General features: G+C 32.5%; 3 protein-coding genes across 5 annotated transcripts; 2 read left to right on the top strand and 1 right to left on the bottom strand.

Annotated features, from left to right (window-relative positions):
• Positions 1 to 413: 413 nt before the first annotated feature.
• Positions 414 to 4,506, bottom strand: LOC105193678 (nucleotide exchange factor Sil1). 2 transcript variants are annotated; one of them, XM_011158222.3, is made up of 4 exons: positions 4,126 to 4,506; positions 3,186 to 3,466; positions 2,624 to 2,889; positions 414 to 2,542 (listed from the first exon to the last, which is right to left on the bottom strand). In XM_011158222.3, the coding sequence occupies exons 1-4, from the start codon at positions 4,238 to 4,240 to the stop codon at positions 1,789 to 1,791; spliced, it is 1,416 nt and encodes a 471-aa protein (XP_011156524.1). In that variant the 5' UTR covers positions 4,241 to 4,506; the 3' UTR covers positions 414 to 1,788. The 2 variants fall into 2 exon arrangements, with proteins under 2 accessions (XP_011156524.1, XP_025986211.1); XM_026130426.2 differs by lacking the exon at positions 4,126 to 4,506 and adding an exon at positions 3,778 to 3,966.
• Positions 4,507 to 5,507: 1,001 nt separating this feature from the next.
• LOC105199924 (nucleoplasmin-like protein) lies at positions 5,508 to 11,092 on the top strand. 2 transcript variants are annotated; one of them, XM_011167249.3, is made up of 5 exons: positions 5,508 to 5,763; positions 6,042 to 6,160; positions 7,527 to 7,740; positions 8,470 to 8,546; positions 9,802 to 11,092. In XM_011167249.3, the coding sequence occupies exons 1-5, from the start codon at positions 5,742 to 5,744 to the stop codon at positions 9,907 to 9,909; spliced, it is 540 nt and encodes a 179-aa protein (XP_011165551.1). In that variant the 5' UTR covers positions 5,508 to 5,741; the 3' UTR covers positions 9,910 to 11,092. The 2 variants fall into 2 exon arrangements, with proteins under 2 accessions (XP_011165551.1, XP_011165552.1); XM_011167250.3 differs by lacking the exon at positions 9,802 to 11,092 and adding an exon at positions 9,064 to 9,385.
• A 95-nt stretch (positions 11,093 to 11,187) lies between these two features.
• LOC105199923 lies at positions 11,188 to 14,283 on the top strand. Its single transcript, XM_039451738.1, has 3 exons — positions 11,188 to 12,837; positions 12,927 to 13,093; positions 13,186 to 14,283. The coding sequence occupies exons 1-3, from the start codon at positions 12,484 to 12,486 to the stop codon at positions 13,415 to 13,417; spliced, it is 753 nt and encodes a 250-aa protein (XP_039307672.1). The 5' UTR covers positions 11,188 to 12,483; the 3' UTR covers positions 13,418 to 14,283.
• The last annotated feature ends 7,868 nt before the right edge of the window (positions 14,284 to 22,151 follow it).

Below are 22,151 nucleotides of genomic sequence, written 5' to 3'. Positions count from 1 at the left end.
GCAACTTAATTGTAACAAAGTAACATACAAATTCTCTCGTTTCTTCTTATTCTTAAATAAATTTTATAAACTTTAAAAGTTTAGATATAGCAAACTTTTTAACGTATTTAATAAGACTTTGTAAAATCGCATAGAAACATACATTGCGTTTTGGTCACTAAGATCTAATGTAAACCGGATGAAGTTTAATTATGTTCCTTATAGCTACGTCTTTACATTTTACTAATTGATATTAGACATTCATCATATATTCTGACATTTTGATGCAAATATTTACGGCACAAAGGAAACGTCGAGAAAAATGCAGAGTATGCCTAATATATTTGCATCTTTATCGACATAAAAGAAAAATTGTACGATGATAATATATTTTCATTAAAATATATGAAAAGACCTAGTAATGTACCGCGTCAAGTATATCAATAAAAGATACCTATCGTGTATCTTTGTCAGAGATCGAGCTTCTTATTCTGTTAGATATTTAGGTATATGACTCAGATAAAATTTAGATAAATATACCTATGAGATATAGACCTTGTTAAATTTTCAATTTGTAAAGACGAGTGGAACTTCCGGAAAGAATTTAGCTGTTGTAATATTCTCTTGATGTAGCCTCGTGTATCATGCGCAATGTTCATACTTTATGAATTGCATAAAATAACGCAATCCTTGTACTTAACAGGTGAAAACAAGGTATTATTTCATTCGTAATGCATGATACAGGAGTGCTCTTTCCTACACCTGTAAATAGAGACCCTAGTTGGGGGAAAACTGGTTATAAAATAAACATCTTTTACAAAAATATTTTCTATGTATTATACAGTTATATAAATGAAACTGTTCATATCTATGTAATCTTTAATTCGCCATGATTTGTAAATAAAATATACTATTCTACGATTTTTCATATTTTCCTTTTTTTATATTATATTTTATATATATATATATATATATATATGCTGTATGGGAGAAATTTTCGGGCAATAAGATGTAGCACATAATCGGTACAAAATAATTTATTAAATAATTATTTCTAAAACAGAAAAAACAACAGTTTTTCGTATTCACTATGTTGACAGCCAGACAACTAAAGTCTTACATATTATGTACACATATATTTCAGTCACTTTATTTTTCAAATGATATTTTTTTTGTAGTTGTCCCTCAATCTAATTGTGAGGTGTACACATAAAATATTAATTGAACTACATGATTAAATCAAATATCAAAAGTTCCCGTCTCTTGAGAAAATGGTCGAGCGTTTACATTTAATTGATAGGCCAATCGAAAGGAAATTTTTACAATACAAAAAAAACTAATAAAAACATTACTATGCCATTTAAATAATGAATTAAAATTTAATTGATATCTAATGACTAGTATTTCATACTTTGAATACAAGAGACGAATACCTTGTTCCATTGATCAATCTAATGTAAATATGATGAGCTATTTACAGTAGGAATATAATGACGTTTGGAGAGAATAACAAAATATTAATTTTTTTTATAAACAGATTTTCTTTAAAATCTGTAAATTGTAGCTAGCCATTCATTCGCAAATATATATTTTCTTTTTCAAAATTATTGCAATGATTATTATGAGACAATAATTAATTTTCTTTTTTCACAAAATTTTTTACATTGAATATAATAAATGCATATTGAATTAGCTCTATGCTATTGCACACAATTGTGTATTTATTAACATAAGACTGGAATTTAGTCTTCTATATACTTTCGTATATATTTTTTTTTCAATTATCTTAGATATTAACTCAAAATATATTCATAGTTCATCATGAGGTGCATCAAAAATAGAAATTTTTAATCTCTCGATCAATAATATTAAACTCTTTAAAACGTCAGTTTCATCCACAGTGAGTTTAATATTAGGATTTTGATAAAAGTGTAAGAGATTATCTATCACGGGTAAAAGTAGGAGCTTAATGTTCTTAAATTCAGTTTTACAAATGGGAGAGACCGTGATCATGCTGTCTGAAACTACTTCAAGAAAATCGTTATTTTCTATGCTAAATTGGCCAGTTAACTTTTCTTTGAAACACTTGACCATCAAGTTACTTAAGAGTTTACAATAATCGTGCCTCAGTAATCTTTGTTCGAAATCCGTGATAGCATACTCCCTCATTTTCTGTTGACGCTGCTCAGCATCGTAAATATCTTCCAAGTTCCGTCTTTCGATCGTTAGATCGTTAATTAGTTTCATTGCTTTCATTTGTATTTGTAATTGATCATCATACATAATTTTCCCAAGTAACTGCAAACCGCCATGATCGATCCAAGCTTTCTGAGCAGCAGGAAACTGGCGTATTAAGGCACTTAGAGCGAAGAGACATCTAGATTTTACTTCAATTTTATTATTTGTAGACAAGACGTGTAATACTTTTTGGATAAAATCATTTTCTAATGCCTTAGCTTGCACTTTCGGATTTGATTGGGCAGCTGCTCCGAGAAGACGTAACGCTTCCGATTTAATTTCATTGTTAGTTCCATTGAGACATGGCGATATGATCTTAGTCAGTCTATGATAATAAGTTACATTAGTTAAAATATTGGTAAACTGTTGTCTCTAAGATCAAAAAATTGTATTTATTTTTACTTACCCATCCATGTCTGAAAATATTTTAGCATTATCTATTTGATGAAGAAGGTATTCCAAATTGTTCAAAATGTCCAATACTTCTTCAATCTCTATACTGGTTAACGTTCCAGTAGTGACACTACTTTTATAAGTTTGGAATTTCTGGAAAAACTTCTTTAATAATTCCGAATCGCTCGTAACATTGACTTTAAGAGCATTAAGTTCTTCTTTTAAAGTTTCGTAAAAACGTTTGAAACGCTTCTCACTTTTTGGTTGAATTTCTTCATCCTAGAACAAAAAAAGGAAAAAATACATAAAGACATTAAATATTCACTAATTCAAAATTCAAAGTTTAATTCAAAATTTGTAATAAAAATATAATTTATATTTCAATAAATAATTATATATTAACATAATAAAGATCTATAATTGAGATGATGCAATATGTTATGAGTAAGCAAAATTTTTAATGCAATTGCAATTGTCATATACAATGTGATGATCTATTTTATTTGCAGTAAAACAAATGTAACGTACAAAAATGTTCTTAAATGTAAAAAATTAAGGGAGAAAAAAATAATTACATCTGATACATCTTCCGCTTCATCTTGCTTAAGCTTCTTCAATCTTGCTTTCAGCTCATCAATAGGAAATTTTAAAGATTCCCTCTTTAAAACCTTCTTTATTTTTACAGGATCTGGCTCTTCATTTTCTAAGACCGATTTGTCCGGATGCAGCGTCAATGATTTGGAATTTGATTGGTTTGCATTCTCATCGTCTTCCTCCGTGTCATCCATCAATTTGGCCTCTGTTACTCCAGTTCCAAAATTATGTCTTACATGAAGTCCCTTAGGAATAGGGGTTCCTGATAAATTAATCTTTATTAATCTACTTATCAGATTTATAAATTTAATCAAATATTTCAACTCTATGTCTAACTTTTGTATTGAGATGCATTGATATAACAAAATTTATTTTATTTATACAACTTGTCTATTTATTCATATTTTATTAAAAGACACAAGCATTTCTATGAACATTAATTATTCATCCAAAAGTTCTTAGGGTTTTCTCTGGGAAATATTTATGAGCAAATTTTAATATTCATGCATATTAAAAAAATTTTAATTAAAAAAAATTTAATGTTTATTTAACAGAAAAAAATCATTATAGTACAATCTAGAACGATTTCAATTTCGCGAGATCAATCGTTCTTGGCCCACGTAATCCAATCCGAACGTATACGTCACTGGAGGCACTCGGATCCGGAGGCGACTACGTTTCTCTCGCTGTTTCGTTATTTAAAACAACCCTGAGTGATCTTCGAAAATCCCGCATTACAAAAGACGCGTTTCCCTTTGGAAACAGACGCAGTCTTACACGGCTTACCGCGAAAAAGGCCGCATTGGTCGCGCACGCACACACGACGGATTTGACTGACGTGGTGGATCGAGTAAAAAGATTGACCTCGGCGTGTAAAGTAGTCCCACGATCGGACTAGCACGATCCCGGTCGGATACTAACCCTTTTTCACTGTCTGCCACTCGTGCGTTGCCACGAAGGAACTCTCGTTTTTTTCGGCGCCGCCGAAAATCGCGAGCGGCAGATAGAGCAGCAGAATGCACGTGTCGACACGCATTCTGACAGGGGCACGTTGTCGTCGTCGTCGTCGTCGTTACCGAAGAGCGAACGGCCACGATTCCTCACAGACAGCAGAGAGCGTTCAGAGCGACACGCGAATCTCGGGATCGTCCGGCATCAGCTGGCGCGAGCGCGACGTGAAATTGTCAGACGGCCGCTCGGCATGACATTTATCGCGGGATTCTCGCGAGCGAAACTCGTTCACGTGTTGCGTCTGCTATTTATTGCGTCTGTGTGCGCGACCAATGCGCCGACGATAATAGTTACATGCAGTCGCCGCTAGAGCCGACCCCCGGCCAATCAGAGGACGCGACGTTGCCGCGTCCGCACTTTAACAATAAGTGCTGCCTGAAAAACGTGCGTTCTGAAATACGAATGATTTTTAACGTAAAATAATTTTGTAGTCGTTGAGCTCACCAATTCCGTTCAACCTGAATACCAATTAAATTCCTATAATTGCCAACTGCAGAAGTTAAAATTGATCCTGGCTAATTAAAAAATTACTGAATTATTATATTTTACATAAAAGTAAATCATAATTTGCAGAAATTGGTAAGGGAAAGCAAACTAATACGATTAATTTTAAATTTTGCAGTTAGCTGTTATTAAGCAGTTACTCAAGCTAATTGAAGATGGTGAGACCTATATTTTTAGGTATTATTAATATTGTAATACATCAAGCATCTATTTTCGAGTTAATTCTATTATCGCTATGTAATTAATAATTTCACGTGGATGTAGGTATTGAGCAAGGTCGATTCTAAACAATGACTGTAATATTACAGTCATTGTTTAGAAATCAACCTTGCTCAATACCTACATCCACGTGAAATTATTAATTACATAGCGATAATAGAATTAACTCGAAAATAGATGCTTGATGTATTACAATATTAATAATTGTGTGTGCAATGAATTGCAAATTCCTTAGATCGAATTTCATATAATATTAAAATTTATAATATTAAAATTTCAAGCTACATTGTTGAATATCGATTGTTCGTCCAAAAAATTGTTCGTTTCCTGAAAGGTATGAAATTAAAGAAACTGTCGATGTATCATAAAAAAATAACGAAATCAAGAAACGATTGAATAGCCGAGGTTTTTTTCGAAGGAAAAACGATCAGACTTCGGATGAGAGATTTTCGGAGAATTCAGGAGAGAAATAACCTCATTCGATGTGCCGTTGGCGGTTGCGGCGGCGGCGGCAACGCCGCGCGATCGCGCTCGACCAATCGGTGCACAGAACGTAGTGTAGGCGCGCAAGGCCAGTGGTACGCGAAACTCATTTACTACGCGCTCGTGCGACGACCGGCACGCGGCGACCGTTCCCTCGCGCAGTAACACAGCAACCGTTGCGCGCGCGGCGTCACCGTGAGAGAGAGTGTGAGGCTTTACTCCATCACCGCGCACGACACGCACACGTCCACCGCCGTCCCCTCAGGCTCATACTCTGTGCATCACGCTGACGAGAATCCACTGATAGCAGACCGATCGCCATGGCAGAAGAGTATTTATATGGTAAATATGGTCGGCCGCGATGCCGCGATCGCCGTGGGCCCGCTATTTCGCGGCCCACGCGGATACTTACGTACCGTCGGCCATTTAAGCGCGAGGGGGATGCACTGGCCGAGACGCCGGCTGGGCCTTCGGCCATTGCCGACTCGCGCCGACCCCCATTGTATCTTCGGGGCCGGCGTGTACGGCGCGGATATTCCCGTACACGCGCCGGCCGCCGGCCGGCGTCGCTCTCGCCAACTCTCGCCACGAGTACGACCTTGTGACTTCTGTGTGTCCAGGAATCACCCTCGAGGGGCCGAACGCGAGCGAGGTATGGGACCCGGAACACAAGAACTCCGACGACTCTGACGGCGCGGCCCAGCACATCGGCGCCGATCAGAAGCTCATTATAAAAATGGTGAGTGCCACAAGTTCTGGCGTGAGACAATAGGAACGTCGCCGTTATCGGGAGTATTTCCCTGTCTGCGATTTTCCTATTATCGAGAAAGAGAGAGAAATCGAGAAAAGCTCGCGCGTGATAGTCGTCCTCGCGAGCATCTTCGCCCACCTCCGGTAGGGCGTGCTTTTCCATCGCGGATTTATCGGCCGCAGCGACGTTCGGTTTTCTCATGCCGCGTCATTCAGAGATACCTCGACTTCTTTCTTTATAGTGCTTTATATCGTCGCCACCGCCGTCGCCACCGAAGTACGTTTCGCGCGCGAAACTTCAATCGTCGATCGCCAGCGATTCCGCTCTTGCTACTTAGAGCTAACCGGGATGACAGTAGTCCCGGTTTCTTTTCCAGAAACGCGGTCGCGTCTCTACGTCTAGGTTGTTCAGCAGTAGCCACTGCGATTCCTTCGAGGTAGTCGATCGAGGCTCCGCTTTCCAGAGTCTCGTTTATGGCGCTGCGACGACGATTGATTGGTATTCCCGTTATAATTACAAACTCTTCAACGTACAGTTTGATGCTTGGCGCCATTTTTTTCACAACGGCTTCGCCCTTTTCCCCCCACCTTACTTTAGATAGAGCTCTATTATGTCGCGGAATAAAGATTATAACGGAAATTTCGTTGGCCGAGTCGATTTGAATGGACGAGTATCCGCGATTCGTTCCATGGAGCACGGTGTACAGATTAAATTGATAGAAATTCGTAGCGTACCGATTTCTTAATTGCAGTGTACATCACGAAGTAAATAATGATCAAGATGCTTATCGCGAGTAATTTTTTAAAAATGTACATAGTTTATCATGTTCTACTCACCATTATTTTTTAACTAAATTTGTAAGGAAAAATAAAATTTACATTATAATACCTGACAACACATCCTCTCCTTTGCTTTGCACAATTCTTATAATTAACAATAAGCTCAAAGGTCCTGAAAATATAAATCTTCTAATCGTTTTCCTGTTCATTATTTTATATATGAAATGTAATTTTTTTTATGTACAATTGTTTCTTTTGCGGTCAAGCTATTTTTCTAACCTAAAAGGGTCAAAATTCATCAAAAAACTTGTTGAATAAAATTCTTTTAGATAAAATGCACTTAATAGATAAAAAGCAGATAGAAAATGATAAGAAATATAAATATATAATTTTCCTGATCTTTTATTTTTATAAAAATTATAAATTGCTCTCACAGAGTTTAAATTTTGAACAACTTAAATCTGCAAATAAAAATTATATTAAAAGATTTCAATTTTTATTATGTGTAATTATTATTATTGTACATATGATTGAAAACATTTTTTTTTTCATAATATTTTTTGTAAATTTTTCAGGCTCTTCTGGGACCAGAGGCTAAAGCCGGAGAGCTCAATGTCTTACAGGTCGAGGCGATGGGATTAAAGGGACCCATCAAAACTCCAATTGCCTTGCTGGAGATGGGAAAAACGGCACAGATTATTCTTGATCTTAGCTTTCCTGATCCTCCAGTTACGTTCACATTGGTGAAGGGCAGTGGGCCTGTTCATATAGTAGGACACAATCTCCTTGGTATGTATTTCTAAATGTGCAGTTTAGTAAATTTATAATAAATATTTGAAAAAATTGTGTTTGATTTATCTTTGTATCTTGGGTTCATGTTTTGGAAACTTGTTCTAATTTTGTTCCTATTATATATAGCAGAATATTTGTTTACTATAAATTCTTTGTCATGTATGCGGGATAAAATTTGAATCTATGTTAATTTACATACTGCTCTGGTACTGAGCTAATGCTATATATTTTATCTTATTAACAACTTGTGCTGTGTACAACTCAATACAAAATACTACATAAACAATAAATAATAATTCATATGTATGTATTTTTTTTCTAACAAATTAATGTTGAAAATACATATTGATAATTTAATATCTCGAATATTTTTTAAATGATTGAAAATTAGTATTTTTATATCAATGAATTTATATTTGTAAAATTTAGTAAATAAAGGCGATAAAATTGAAATTAGACGCCTTAAAAAGAATAAAAGAAAAATTTTTTTAATTATTGAAAATAAGTAAATTTTGTTTTAATTATTTTATACATATGTTATAAATATACATTTGTTTTATTATATTTTCATCTTTTTTTACTTTTGACACATATTTGAATGATGCATATTATTTTCTTTTGCATTATACCCACGAACTTTTTTGAAGATGGATATAATTAACTTTTTTTCCAAATAGTTTTTTTTTATGAAAAAATACTAAGATTCTTTCACAATTTTTACTGTAGGTGCCCACATTGAAGAATTTGATGACATAGATGATGAAATGGAAGAAGAAAACATTGATGATGAGGATGATGAGAAGGTATGAATTGTGATACGTTATATAGATATACATACAATATGCATCGAAAGATAGTTGAAACACATATTTTATCACCTAAGAAATTTTATCATAATAAATTTAACAGAATAATTAAATATTACGAATGAGGATATAAATCATTAATTTATTAGTACTTATGCAGAATACATCTTTAAAAATATGACAAATCTTTTGAATGCAAAATGTATCTCAAAATAATAATATAATTTATAAGTTAGAATTTATTATAGATTATACTAATGTATCATATCGATATATTATGATATATTTGGTTTATCTTTATTTTCTTTGTTACACTAGAACGGTGTCCAAGATTTGTAATTAGGCAGTGACTTAAAATGTATCTGCCTCTTGCTTTCTTTTTTCTATCTCCATTAAGAAAATGGAAGGTGATAAGCATGAAAGCTAATACATGTCAAGCCAATGTTTGGAATTATAAATCTTGGAAAGCCTTGTATTAGAATCAAATTGTATATATTATAAATATCCATTTCAGGCACCGCGAAAGAAGCGAAAGCTTTTATCAGGAGATAAAAAAAACGGTGTTTAATGAGTACGGCCGTGAATGTAGAATAGAATAATAAGACAAAAATAAACACTGCGCTATAGTGTGTCTTTTAAGAATATTACAATAATGCACTAAGAACATTTTCTATTTCACTTGAAACATTATCTTTTAAGATACTTTTGAAAAATTAGAATTTAAGGAAGGAAAAAGGTTGACATAAACTACTTACAAAAATTCATGAATGTATTTCTTATGTTCTCATTCATATTTCATGTTTTATTTTTGTAAAATAAATCTTATTTTGCAGAAAGTTGATTTTATTCCTCACTAATCACGCTTCCTTTTTTTCCATTTTTTGCTATAATGCATATGAATTGGAATTGTTTATTGAATCCTAAAAAAATTAAGTATTATGTATTAATATTTCTACTGATAAAGGCAAAACATTTAAAAAAATTAAAATTATTGAAATAAACATATAGATTAAACAATTGATATTGAAATTTTAATTTAATTATGAAACTTGAAATTATATATTCATTTCCTTAGATTTTTCTCTAAATTGAACATATAACGTAAATGCATTGTGTATAAAGCCTCCCTATACTTATTTCTTTAAATTACATACTATAATACGCAATGTTTGAACATTATTAGGTATGGAAGTATTACCAATGATTTTATCTGTAAAATGAATTGTATGGTTACATTTTATATTTCTTGTAGGATCCTGAAGATGAAGACGATGAAGACGACGAACCTAAGAAGAAGAACGCTAAATTAGCAGCTGCAGCTAAATACAAAAATCAGGCTAACAAGAACAAGAAAAAATAAACTCGAGCCTTAACATTATGGGAATAAAACAAACTCTTAAGTTAAGATATTACATAAGTCCATTATCATCCGCGTTTGTGCGAATCTAGTATCATTTCATCAGATTACCACACGAGACAAAACGGTTGCCTTTCACCTTTCTAAAACACAACTGGACCGACAAAATATAATATTATGTTTAATTTTCAAGTAATTTGAGATAATTTCATCAATTTGCTCATGAAAAGGTAATTTTTTATACTTAAAAAAATAAAGTGTGCTTTAACTGATCTTTTTATGCTTTTTTTCAAAGAAAATTTCGTTACAATATAATCTTAGTTGTACAGACATAGTGTGCATCTTTCTAGTGTGCATACTCGAATATTTTGCGAGATAATGTTTATTTAATGATGTAAAAATTGCGACATTAAAGAAAAGATGTTTGCAAGATCTTTATAAGTACAGTTTCTCTGTCTTCAAAAAGTGACCTCTTATTATATTAGAGTATTTGCATTACTTGAGTTAATAATTGAATTTGTTCTGTTGATAAGATTTTGTCATTGATTGAAGAAGAAAAACGTTAAAATAAATGTTTTTTTTTTAATGAATTATTAAAAATTATATGACACAAATATATAGTTTTGGCATAATAAAGCGTTATATTGAATAATTTCTGGCCCAGTTGTTGTTACTATAAAATTTGTGGAAAGCATGAATGGATCTACTGTGACAAATTTTGCATTTTTAGTTTTTTTCTGATATCGTGTTTATATCGACACAACTCTCAAAGAGGTGCGAAAGTATATTTTAACTTAACCATTAAAACACGATTTTTTAAAATAGTTTGCATGTAAAGAATTTTGAAACTAAGGCTCCAGTATAATTTATTTTCGTGTGTACAAGATGGGGAAAGGATTATTAGTCACTCAAAAATCCTAATTCCAGAATTTTACTTACGTCTCTAAAAATATTGGCATTAAAAGAAAAAAAAATATGTCATCTCAACATTCATTCCATTTGATGAAAGGTAATAGAAACGGGAGTTACAGGTGTACTGGGTAAAGAAAAGCTCTTACGTCAGTATCATGTGCTATTAAGGCATATGTGATGCATGTATAAAAAAAAACACGTGCGATTGATAAGTAGTCTGTACACCTATTTTGTACATATACGATACAATAAAAAAATTTCACAACTTCTAAAATATGTATTGCTTGAGTAAATATTTATTTAGGTGCAACCTGCCATACGGTAATAGAAAATATTTTCTGATCTTTGTGAATTGTGTAAATGTTATTTTTTTAAAATAGTTTTTCTTTACTTTTGGAGGGAAAATATTTCTTTGTTTAGTATTTCAAATAAGCTTATTATAAATCCACAATTACACACATGCATACTACATACGAACGTATGTGATATACGCAATTACTTTTGACACTTTTTGACAAGCAACTTGCATGTAGGTTATTTGTAGAGAATTAATGTGTAACGTGCCAAGTTCTTATTTTCTTCAATTTATATATAAAGGAAGACTATCATAATTTTTTAAGGTAGATACTCCAATTTAAAGCATTTTATAAACGGACGCAATTTTAAAAATTTGAATATTATAACTCTGAATCTTGAATACTAAAATTAACGAAATGCGTGATATGATATAACCAATGAAATAACATAATAAAAAAAATTATTGAATATATCTAAAGTGATATTACGGATTGGTGTCAAATATCGTGATATGCAGAATGTTAACTTAAATAAATGCTCTAGTAATGTAGAAAACACAGTTTCGTATGACACTGCAAAATACGACGTAATTGATCATGAACTGGTAACTTCACCGCAAGTATGTTAGTATTTTACTTGATTATCAATAAAAAAAATTTATAAATTATGAAAAAAAAAATATGAAATTTCTACTTATAATATCCTATAAGTATTTAACTTGTTGGCAAAATGTTTTATATATAAATATTCATTATTACTGAACATGTGTGTATACACACATACACATAATATATACATATATACTTGTATATTATCACTTTATAAATTTAATATTATCGATAACTGTAATTTTTAATTGTATACATCAAGATAGCAAAATTAAACGAAGTTATAGCAAATTTAAAAGATGCTATACAGATAAAAGATATACAATTAGAAAATTCACATCGAGAGAAGAGTAGGTTACTAGCGGAGCTAAAGAAGCAACAAAGATGTAACAGGAATCTTAAACGTAAGACTTAGTCATTATAAGTGATTTTTAAGATGTATGTGCATTAAAACTTAAAATATTATACTTTTATTTACAATCAAATTTTATTGTACACTGTCATAGTATAATATAAATAAAATATGTAATTTTGTATACCCCATCAATATATTTTCATAAAATCAAGATTTTATTAGGCATTATTTGGAATAGTTTCAGGGGCTATTCTAATAAGCTTCAATAATTTGACCTATTTCAACAAATATCTACTAAAACAGTATATATCTATTGAAATAGGTCAAATTACAGTATTAATTATTTTTATTGTAGAACAGTTAGATGGCGAGAGAATTTTCTATCAAAGGGAGAAAGATTATTTCATGGAAGAAATGCAACGGTATAAAAGCAGATATATCAGCAATGCGTCCAAGTTTCAGCGACAAAGGTATAAAGAGCTTGAAGAAGCGCAAGATTCCTTGGAAAGAGAAAATAAGCGGCTCAGAACGGAATTGACAGATAAAAACAAAGTTACGTATAATCTATGCGTGAAGTTTCTTCGTATGAAGCATGCTAAGGACACATTAAGACATAAATTGGATCAGTTGCTGCATGAGCATTTGCTGGTAATGGCGGAGATGATGGAGAAATTGGACGAGGCGAGAAAGGAACTCAATTTAATTGTATCGGAGAAATTTCAGGAACCGTTGCCCCTTAATAAAGCTAAATTTCTACAAGTAAACAATACCTAATACATCTTTTTCTCTACTTCCTGTTGTTCAAATCTCTTGACTTTAGATATATAATATCGTGCGAATCGTTACAGGTTGTACAAAGGAATAACAGATTGACGTATGAAAATGCAACACTAAAGGTGCAGGTTCATCAACTTACCGAAAACGTGGAAAAATTGAAGAGCCAAATGCAAAAATCAAAAAAGATTAATGTGGATGCTAAAATTATTGAAAAATTAGCAACGCAAAGCAGTACAAGGTACACTGTGTGAAAAAAGAAATTTATATTGTAGCATATCTTCAATGCTAAATTAAATCTATATCTAACATTATTGATACAAAATTTTTTAGGTCCGCTCTAAATAAAACAGAAAAAATCGCTGTGCTTTCTAAACTATCTCAACCTATGGATCATAGTGAAGACGCGGAAACAATCTCGCAAGTGAATTCTGAGAGTGCAGATGACTGTGTGTTTAATGATACGAGACACGTTAAAAGCGATTCTACAAAATTTCACGCGGAACGCGCTCAAAGCGCGCCAGGAATTGTAGCAACACCCACTGTTCCTCGACTAAATAGATGAGTCTTCAAAACAGATAATATGTGTGTGTGTGTGTGTGTGTATAAATATATTGCCACACAGCACAAACTTACAAGGGATTTCTAAGATCATTTGAACATCTTAAAGACGTTCCACAGATGAAGTATATATGCTGTGTGTAGGATTGATACTTGTTTTGATAGCTTCATTAATCCATTGACGTGTAAGAACTATAATATATAATCGCCTTCGCTTGTTAATAATCGCCAAAAATTTATTTTACATACTCGAATGATTACAGGGAAGCACACAAGTCCCAATTTGAAGCAAAACACTTAACCCCTTCGTGCCTATTTTTTTTCCTAGGAAAATAAGCATCTAATTTTTACTAAAAGTTTTTAGAGTCACCGATTATGAATCTGTAGTTAAAATTTCAAAATTCTAAATATCGAGCTAAAATCCAACGTAATTATTTATCATTTTGGTTCACAATATTCGCCATTTTTTATTTTAAAATTTTTTACTGTAGATTCGTCATCAGCGACCTCAGAATATACAAATTTACATGAATATAACATTTAGCATTTAGGTTCGCTAAGTTGAATCCGCTATTTTTAGATTAAATAACTGTTTTTCAACGGCTCTTACATTGACCTTGAAATAGACTAGCAAGAACTTACTGTATTAATTTTTATGAAAGGTATACACATACTTTTCGTTTTTTACTCTATTTTACTCTATTTGATAAGATAGGCAGATCAAGGGATAAAACTCACAAAGTTCTTGATTTTCTTTGTGAAGAATCCTAATCTTTCACCTTTACAATTAGCCTAGAAAGAAATTGCTATCTTTATCTTTGCAGGAGATATGAATTTTTGATGTTTATAATGTACGTCCAACCGGACACGAAAGGGTTAATATAATTAAAGTAATATTAATATAACGAATGATGAATGATTAAATTATTACTATATTATATTTTCACATGGTCGAAATTCGCTTTTGTTATCTTATCTTTTGATTCTTGTCTCAGATTTTAGAATCTGATACTTACATGTTTTTATGTTTTAACAAAAGTTCCTTGTGAAAGTGTCGATGTCGCACGATGATGCAAAACGAGATTTATTTACAAATTAGATTTTTCTTATAAGCGATATCGATTAAAATCGTCGTATAAGCTTTAAGGTTTTTCTCCGCCGTTTTTTTCTCCTTCCAGTGAACATTGCCCTCGCTTCCTTGCATCAAGTTGTGCAAATTTCAACGCGTATTCTGTGCTAACTTAATTTTGCGTCGACGAGGTCATCGACTTGAATTTATTTTCTACAATCCAGCACCAAAATAAGAATCTCGAAGAGCAAAGTGATACACTGATTATCTCGCTGCATTGCTATCGTTGGGCTATTCTTTTCGTCTATCTATCTATTCGCGGTATATATTATTAAGGGTCCAATTAATGTAATTATAAAATCTACGTCGGAAACGCGCGATCCAATACTATTTCATAGCCGATCTGCTTTCCTCTTCCCCAATAAAAAGTATCGACAAAATGCAGAAGGGACGTCAATCCGAGAATAAATTCGTGGGCGTTCGACTATTCTATATCGGACCGCGCCGGTGATTAAAGCGATAAAAAAAAAAGAGACACGATGTGACGCATATATTTCTGTCGCTCCCGAATAAGTATTTTACGCGCGAACTACTATCCGTCATATACGCACCATCTTTCTCTATCATTAATTCTAAGAAATATTCTGCATATATTTCTCAGAAATATTCTATACATTTCTTTCTAAGAAACATCGTGACTAGCGCAATCGAGTGACTGTTAAATGGCAAAAAAAAACAAATTCGAATAAATGAACAATCCTCTCGTAAACGCAAAAGTATCGTTCATCTCGGCGTAATTTCAGAATTTCGCAAGCGATATGATTATTCGACATTTCCGCTTTACTGCTAATTATCGAGATTTGCTGACCTCGTCCTGACCGATATCGATATGGAAAACGCATTTTCGTCGGGGAAAAAAACGGATTTTACCCTTTTATTGTCGGGGCGAAGAGGGGCGTCGAGTTTGCCGTCACCCCGTTACTGTGGCGGAAAGGGAAAAGAAATGCGGGTCAGCGGGTGGTTAAGTGCTACCAGGGAAACCTTTAGGACAGTTTACCGCTTCGGTCGCGAGCTCCGGTCGTTTCCGACTCCCCATTAAGTAGGGCGGGTTGGCGAGAGAGTCGGACACCCATCGACTTCCGACGACGACGTCACGCGGGGGATGTTTTCGCGGCTCCACGGAAACACACCACGCGCAAAGCTGGCGCGCTCCGCAGAGGGTGGTATATACGGCGGCGCGTATTAAAATGAAATGAAATGTCGACGTGTGTGAGCATGTGTGCACACGAGACACAATCCGCGAAACCGGGGACCGCATCAACAAAACGCGCATTCTCGTCATATATTTAGCGCTAAATACAGCGACCGTTTCGAGATTTACTTGTCGCGCGCGATATTCGCACTCCGTTACGCTAAATGCGCGTTATAACGAATAATGATCTCTGGTTTTAACCTTTCCAGCACGCGGAGGCGAGAACATATAATGTGTTAAAACTAGTTTCATCTTAAACGCAAATGGTGATTAAGCCGGGCGAAAATTTTCTCCTTTTGCAATTATAAGTGGATTTTAATATTTTATGTTATCCCCAAGATTTCGGAAATATATCCCGGAAAAACATTTTTATATATCATTTTACATAATTATATATAATTTTATCTCACCATATATAATTATATTATATATAATGATTACAGGAAATTATGTACAATCATTATGCACAATTATATACACTTGTCATATAATTTTCATATATTTATATATAATTATATATAAAAAATTTTTCCCGGGATTTCAAAACTTAATATATGAATAACAAGATCACGTATTTTTGAGAATGTATAAACGTATTTCCTTAACCGGAAAGAGATATCCCTTTTTCATCGGTCTCTCGTAAAAGTTTCAGATCTCTTACTGTCAAGCGGAATCCGCGCGGATTCTTCATCAGACGACACATTTGTCATTGCACAACAAAAATGATCGAATGGCGACGCATTTTTCAATTTCCACACAACGAAAAGAAAACTCTAAAATCAAATGCATTTCTTAGAAAATGAAATTATTTTCACGATTTAATTGGATTCCACTTGGCGTTAAATGCTTGAATATCAACCCTGAACAAATTTAGATTGTATATATAAAGAAAAGTATTTAAGTCGAAATTTAATAAAGACAGATGTATGCATCAAATAAATTTGAATATATTAATATAATCTCGAAGATTATATAAATCTAATATTACATGTTATAATATTAAATTTTTATATAATAAAAATATATGTGAGTATAATAGATTTTTATTATACATATAAAATTTTAACATATACATATAATATTCCTCATCGATTATTTTTGTTATACAAACGTTAATGATATCATTGCATTTAAACTGACGTACACTATTAAAATAAATATCATTAAATTCAATGTATTTTCACACATTAAATTTAATATGGCTATTATTGAAAGGTATATGCATAAAATTTAGTGCATACTTTCGACAATATTAAATTTCTTTAATGTACTTGTTTAAAATTTGCTTCTGTTACATTAAATTTTGCAGAATACTTTTAACAAGTTATAAGGATGACCATTTAGTTCGAATTAATTCGCATGTAAGTAGCATAATGTGCATTGTACAACGAATATAATTAGCGAGTCAACCGCAATTCTACTTGTATTCTGCTATTATTCTCTATTATACTATAATGAAATAATAGAAACTGAGAATTAAACGTGGCAAGCCAAAGGGAAATTACTATGTCAATTTCATCAAATGAAAATTGCAAAACGAGAAAATTGAGAAAAGACAGAGGTTAAATACACTAAACTGGATTTAAAATTTATTTTCATATTTATGCGACAACGTTTGCTTAATATTTGATTTGTCCTTTTGTTGAAAGAGACTCTTAAACATTCTGTACAAAATAATTATATATTAATAAATGTTTATATAAATACATCTACTTCGCGATAAAGATGTAATTTTTAATTAAGAAAACAAAATTGAAATTCGATTTTTAAATTATTCTAGATAATGTTTTAAAATTATCTAACTAATATTTTACAATTCTTCGATATCAACTCAATAAAAAAATTAATAGATTTTTAAGTAAAAGGTTATGTTGTATTACAGTGGAAATAAACAAAATTTACAATCATGCTTGCCTTCGGCGTATTCCTCCGATTCCTTTTATTGACGTACATGCATATATTAGTAACCTGCAGCAATAATATTTCTCTTCACATCATCAAACATTCGATTCAAAAACATCCGAAATAAAAATCAAAATTACGAAAATATGTTTTTTTAAAACATGTTTTAGAAACATTTTAAATAAAAATTCTTGTGCGTAATTGAAATTAGTTTGAATTTAAATATATACAAACTCACAACAGTTCAATATTAATTATTACAAAATACTTTTTTAATATATTTTATACTAATGAAAAAAAAAATTGTAAAGACTGACCTAATTGAAACAATATTTAAAAAGATAGTAACATAAAAAAAATTATTATTTAGTGATTAATATAAACGTAAATTCATTTCAATTTCGCCACTCAACCTTTTTAAAAGAGTAGTTGAAAATCATCGAACACATATTTCACAGTTTTGCATATCTTTGAACCGTTTTCAAGATATAGGGACAGACTTTATAGACGCCCTGTGTATTACATGTGTACTGATTGCAAGTATACATATATTAAGATACCAAAATAAAACAATATTGCGGCTATGAGAATTAAAGACACAGATCATATCGATTATTTCGTATATAAATAAAAATAAAATATGCAATATTGCGTATGTACGTGCGATGTAGACAAAAGTATTTGTACTTACAAAGAAAATTGTTATCAAACAAATAACAATGTTTCTTTCAGTATAATAGTTCATTGCTCATGCAATAAGCAGCGATCTCAAAGCAAAACTCGAATCGCCCACGTATAGCTGAATGAAATTCAAATTTAATGTCGTTATAATTAGCTAATTAATTGTATGGCCACTAATCATGTAATGAGCAATTTAACATTCCTAACTAAATAACATCTATCAGAATATTTAAAAGTTTCATAAGAATGTTTACAATTTTTCATGATTTCGATAAAGATATTATTTTATTAAGATCGGCGAGAGAGAGAGGAGGGGGGAGATGGAGAGAATCGTAATAAAAATGTTCTGAATATAATTTTGTGAAATATATCATTGATATTTATCAGGCCAATACTTTTTTCAAAATGTAATTTGGACAAAATAACATTTCTAAGAATATTTAATGAGCGACCGTTCATCATGCGTGGGGTGGCGGGCCAAAAGTTATTAGTCGTTAATTATCGGACGTACGTGACGCTGGTAGCCTTTTAATTAAATCGATTTTCCTTTTCGTCACGAGACACCTGTCACATTTGCAATTTTTTAACTTTATTACTTCCGAAAAGAAAAACATTGATACCGCGGGATATCTTATGGCGATCGTAGATGGCGTTTTTGGATTTTAAAAGTATTTAAATATTTACGCACTCAAAAACAAGATTCCTTATTCACATAGTAGATAGTACACACCACATTAAATAAAAAAAACCTTAACAAATATAAATTGAAAACTCAAGTGTTTCTTAAATATAAACAATTTTGTATGTCAGTATCATTACTGTTTTCTACATCTTGTACTCGTTGGATATAATATAAATACACTGTAAAAAAAGGATGTTAAAACAATATGCATGTCAAAAATATGTCTCCATTTTAACTCATAAAACTGACAGGTTAAATTAACAAAGTGTCTTTTTCTAACACACCTACGTATATTTAAACAAAAATGCACTTTCGTGTACATAACGCAGTTGTTTAATGCATGTTAATAATAAAATATATAAATCAAATCTGTAGACGTAGGTGTGCATCAATTTAATCCGCCAGTTCTGTGTGTTAAAAATGGAGATACTTTAACATACTTAAAGCATGTTGTTTTAACTCATCTTTCTTTGCAGTGTAAAGAAACTGCTTACGAAACGTTCTTGAGACAAGAACAGCACTAACTCCTACGACATATCGGATATCCTTCTTATATCTCGCGACGCGAAAATTTATCTCAGTATTTGAACGGCATTCTGAATGTGTCTCATTTTAACTTGTATACACACTTCATCTGTATCGAGTACCGCTTAATATGAGGAATCGCATTTTAAGAGCAACAGAAGAAAAATCGCGGAACCAGCGTGTAAGGATATCCAATACCGTAGAAGTCAGTACTCCTTTTGTCCAGAGAACACTTCACAAACAGTTACTGTACCCATACTATTATATATATAGTATGGGTACATAACCGATAATTAACGACTACGATATGCAGAAATCAATAAGTCAATCATAATATGACAAAATTGTTTATGTCTCAGAAATGATTGAGTTTCGACCTATCTTTATTAAGACTTTTTTACTCAGTATGGTATGTACTATTTACTATGCTATTGTTGAGTGCTTTTTACACACCCTGTATATTAAACATATCACTCTAATTATTATAATAACTAATTTAATCCTGGCACACGCCTTTTTATATGGAAAATTTATTACAGAGAAAAATACACAAGAGAGTAATATATTAAGCTTATAATAATTCTGCAATTTTACGGTGTGACTCTCTCTTGCTCTTCATTGCGAAGATAATCGATAAGAAGTAATATTCCCAAAATAACATAAATTACATTACTGCAGAAGGAGGATTACACAAATAATAACAGTTTCTCTCATAATTTCTTTCTCGCAAATGCTTAACGAGTAAAGAACTTTGACTTTTCGTATTTTGCCCGAGAGACACGAGCGTCCGGTAGGGATAGACCCGACGGGGAAAAATCGCTGATTCGTAAGTAATTTTGGTGAGGACGGGAAAAGTGAGGAGGAGGAAGAGGAAGAGAAAGAGGATGACGTTCGCGGCGCGCGGTACAGAGAGTTGGCATTCTAAAAAATGATCAACCTTCAACCCCCGTTACGGGTTTCACCTTCGCCGTCGCGCTTTCGAATTCTCACTCACGTCTACAGGCAATAACTCCCACTCACGGTTATAACTCCGCTGAAAGACGGCGGTCGATATAACTCGGCCATTTTGTGGATAATTGCGAGCGACGCGTCGCATCGCCACTCGTCCGTCTCGTTAATGAGACGGACACGCGCTAAGAGCGCCTTGGTCACGGCGATAAGAAACTTTCGCAGCTTCCGTGGAAAAAAAAGCGGGGAAGCTGCGATCCCTAATTTCTCTCGCAACGTACGCAATGTAGCGCAGATGTTGGTCACGCTTTAGCTGATCTTTTTGGAATTCGAGATCAACTTCCTTTTATGTATAAATAATAATAATAATAAATCATCCAAGTTGAATACAACAGGTATTTGTTTTTGCAAGGGTTATTAAATTAATTGAAAATTAATTATATAAATATCGTGGATCTAAACATACTTTTTCAATTATTCAATTAAATAATAATCACGCCAGCCTACGCACGATACAATTCGTCTCTAATAAAATTTCGTTTTGCTTCACGTTCGAGTGTCTTTTAATAGTTTATTAATTTTAATCTACTTAACAGAGCTGAAAATGCGTAGTTTAACAGTTACAAATAATTCTATAAAATCTATAATTTCATGAAAAATAAAAAGAATTATAACACCAGAGATAGAAACGGAACTTTCATCTCTAGAATTATCTCCTCCACTCAATCATCGACTTTGTTCCCAGCCCGACGTCGCTACTCCCCCAGCTGTTAAACCGTCAGAAATCCATACGTACCTGTTGAAATGCGAACTATAAATTAAAGAGGGTCTCACGTGAAATTTCAACTCGGATAACCCGTCTTGCGTGATTCGCTGTGATATTTACGTAACTTCTTAAATAAAAATAGCAGCTGTTTCATGTAATAGGTTACATATAAAGAAAAACGCAGAATTCTGTTTTAAAGCATCAAAGGTTCAAGGTAAAGTTTCAAAGATTCATTTTCTCAAAGAAGATGGAATCAAAACATTTCATTTTTGCGATGAAATTTTTATTTCTCTCGAAAGCACAAAAGTCATAAACTTTGAAAACGTTTCTATTTCCCAGGTAGCATGCTGGAATTATTTGTCATCATCAATGACGACCTATACCTATTTGCTACTTCGGCTTACCCTTTTTTTTTCAGGAAAAACAAATCTAATAACTTGTTCTTCAATTTTCTTTCGATTAGCTTCAATTGTGATTTCGATTGTAAACTCAATACTTACAGATCAATTTCAAAATATAATGAAATACGCGCTTTATTTTCTCAAGAAAAGAGGATAATATTGATTTTATTCCATGTTTATCAAGCTCTTAGTATCATGCTTGTGAATTTATTAACATTGAAATATTAATAAATGTGCAAGCATGATATTAGCTTGATCAACGTTTTATCGTGTAGGCGTTTGCGTTTACAGGAAAAAAATGGTAACAAATCAACACGTCATTGTTTCATATGCAAGCATCAACATTACAAATTCTTCCAAGAATATAAAATCTTGGAAAAATTTGTAATGTTAAACAAACACAATTTGCTTACATGAAGAAATTTTACTTCTCTTTTTAAGCTCTTCCGAGAAAATTTTATGTTCTTGCTTACATATAAAACAATGAATTGTTGATTTGATACTTATTTTTC

The sequence above is a fragment of the Solenopsis invicta genome, chromosome 7 (genome assembly GCF_016802725.1).
Source record: "Solenopsis invicta isolate M01_SB chromosome 7, UNIL_Sinv_3.0, whole genome shotgun sequence".
Classification (NCBI taxonomy): Eukaryota; Metazoa; Arthropoda; class Insecta; order Hymenoptera; family Formicidae; genus Solenopsis; species Solenopsis invicta.
This window is presented reverse-complemented; position numbering and strand designations above follow the sequence as displayed.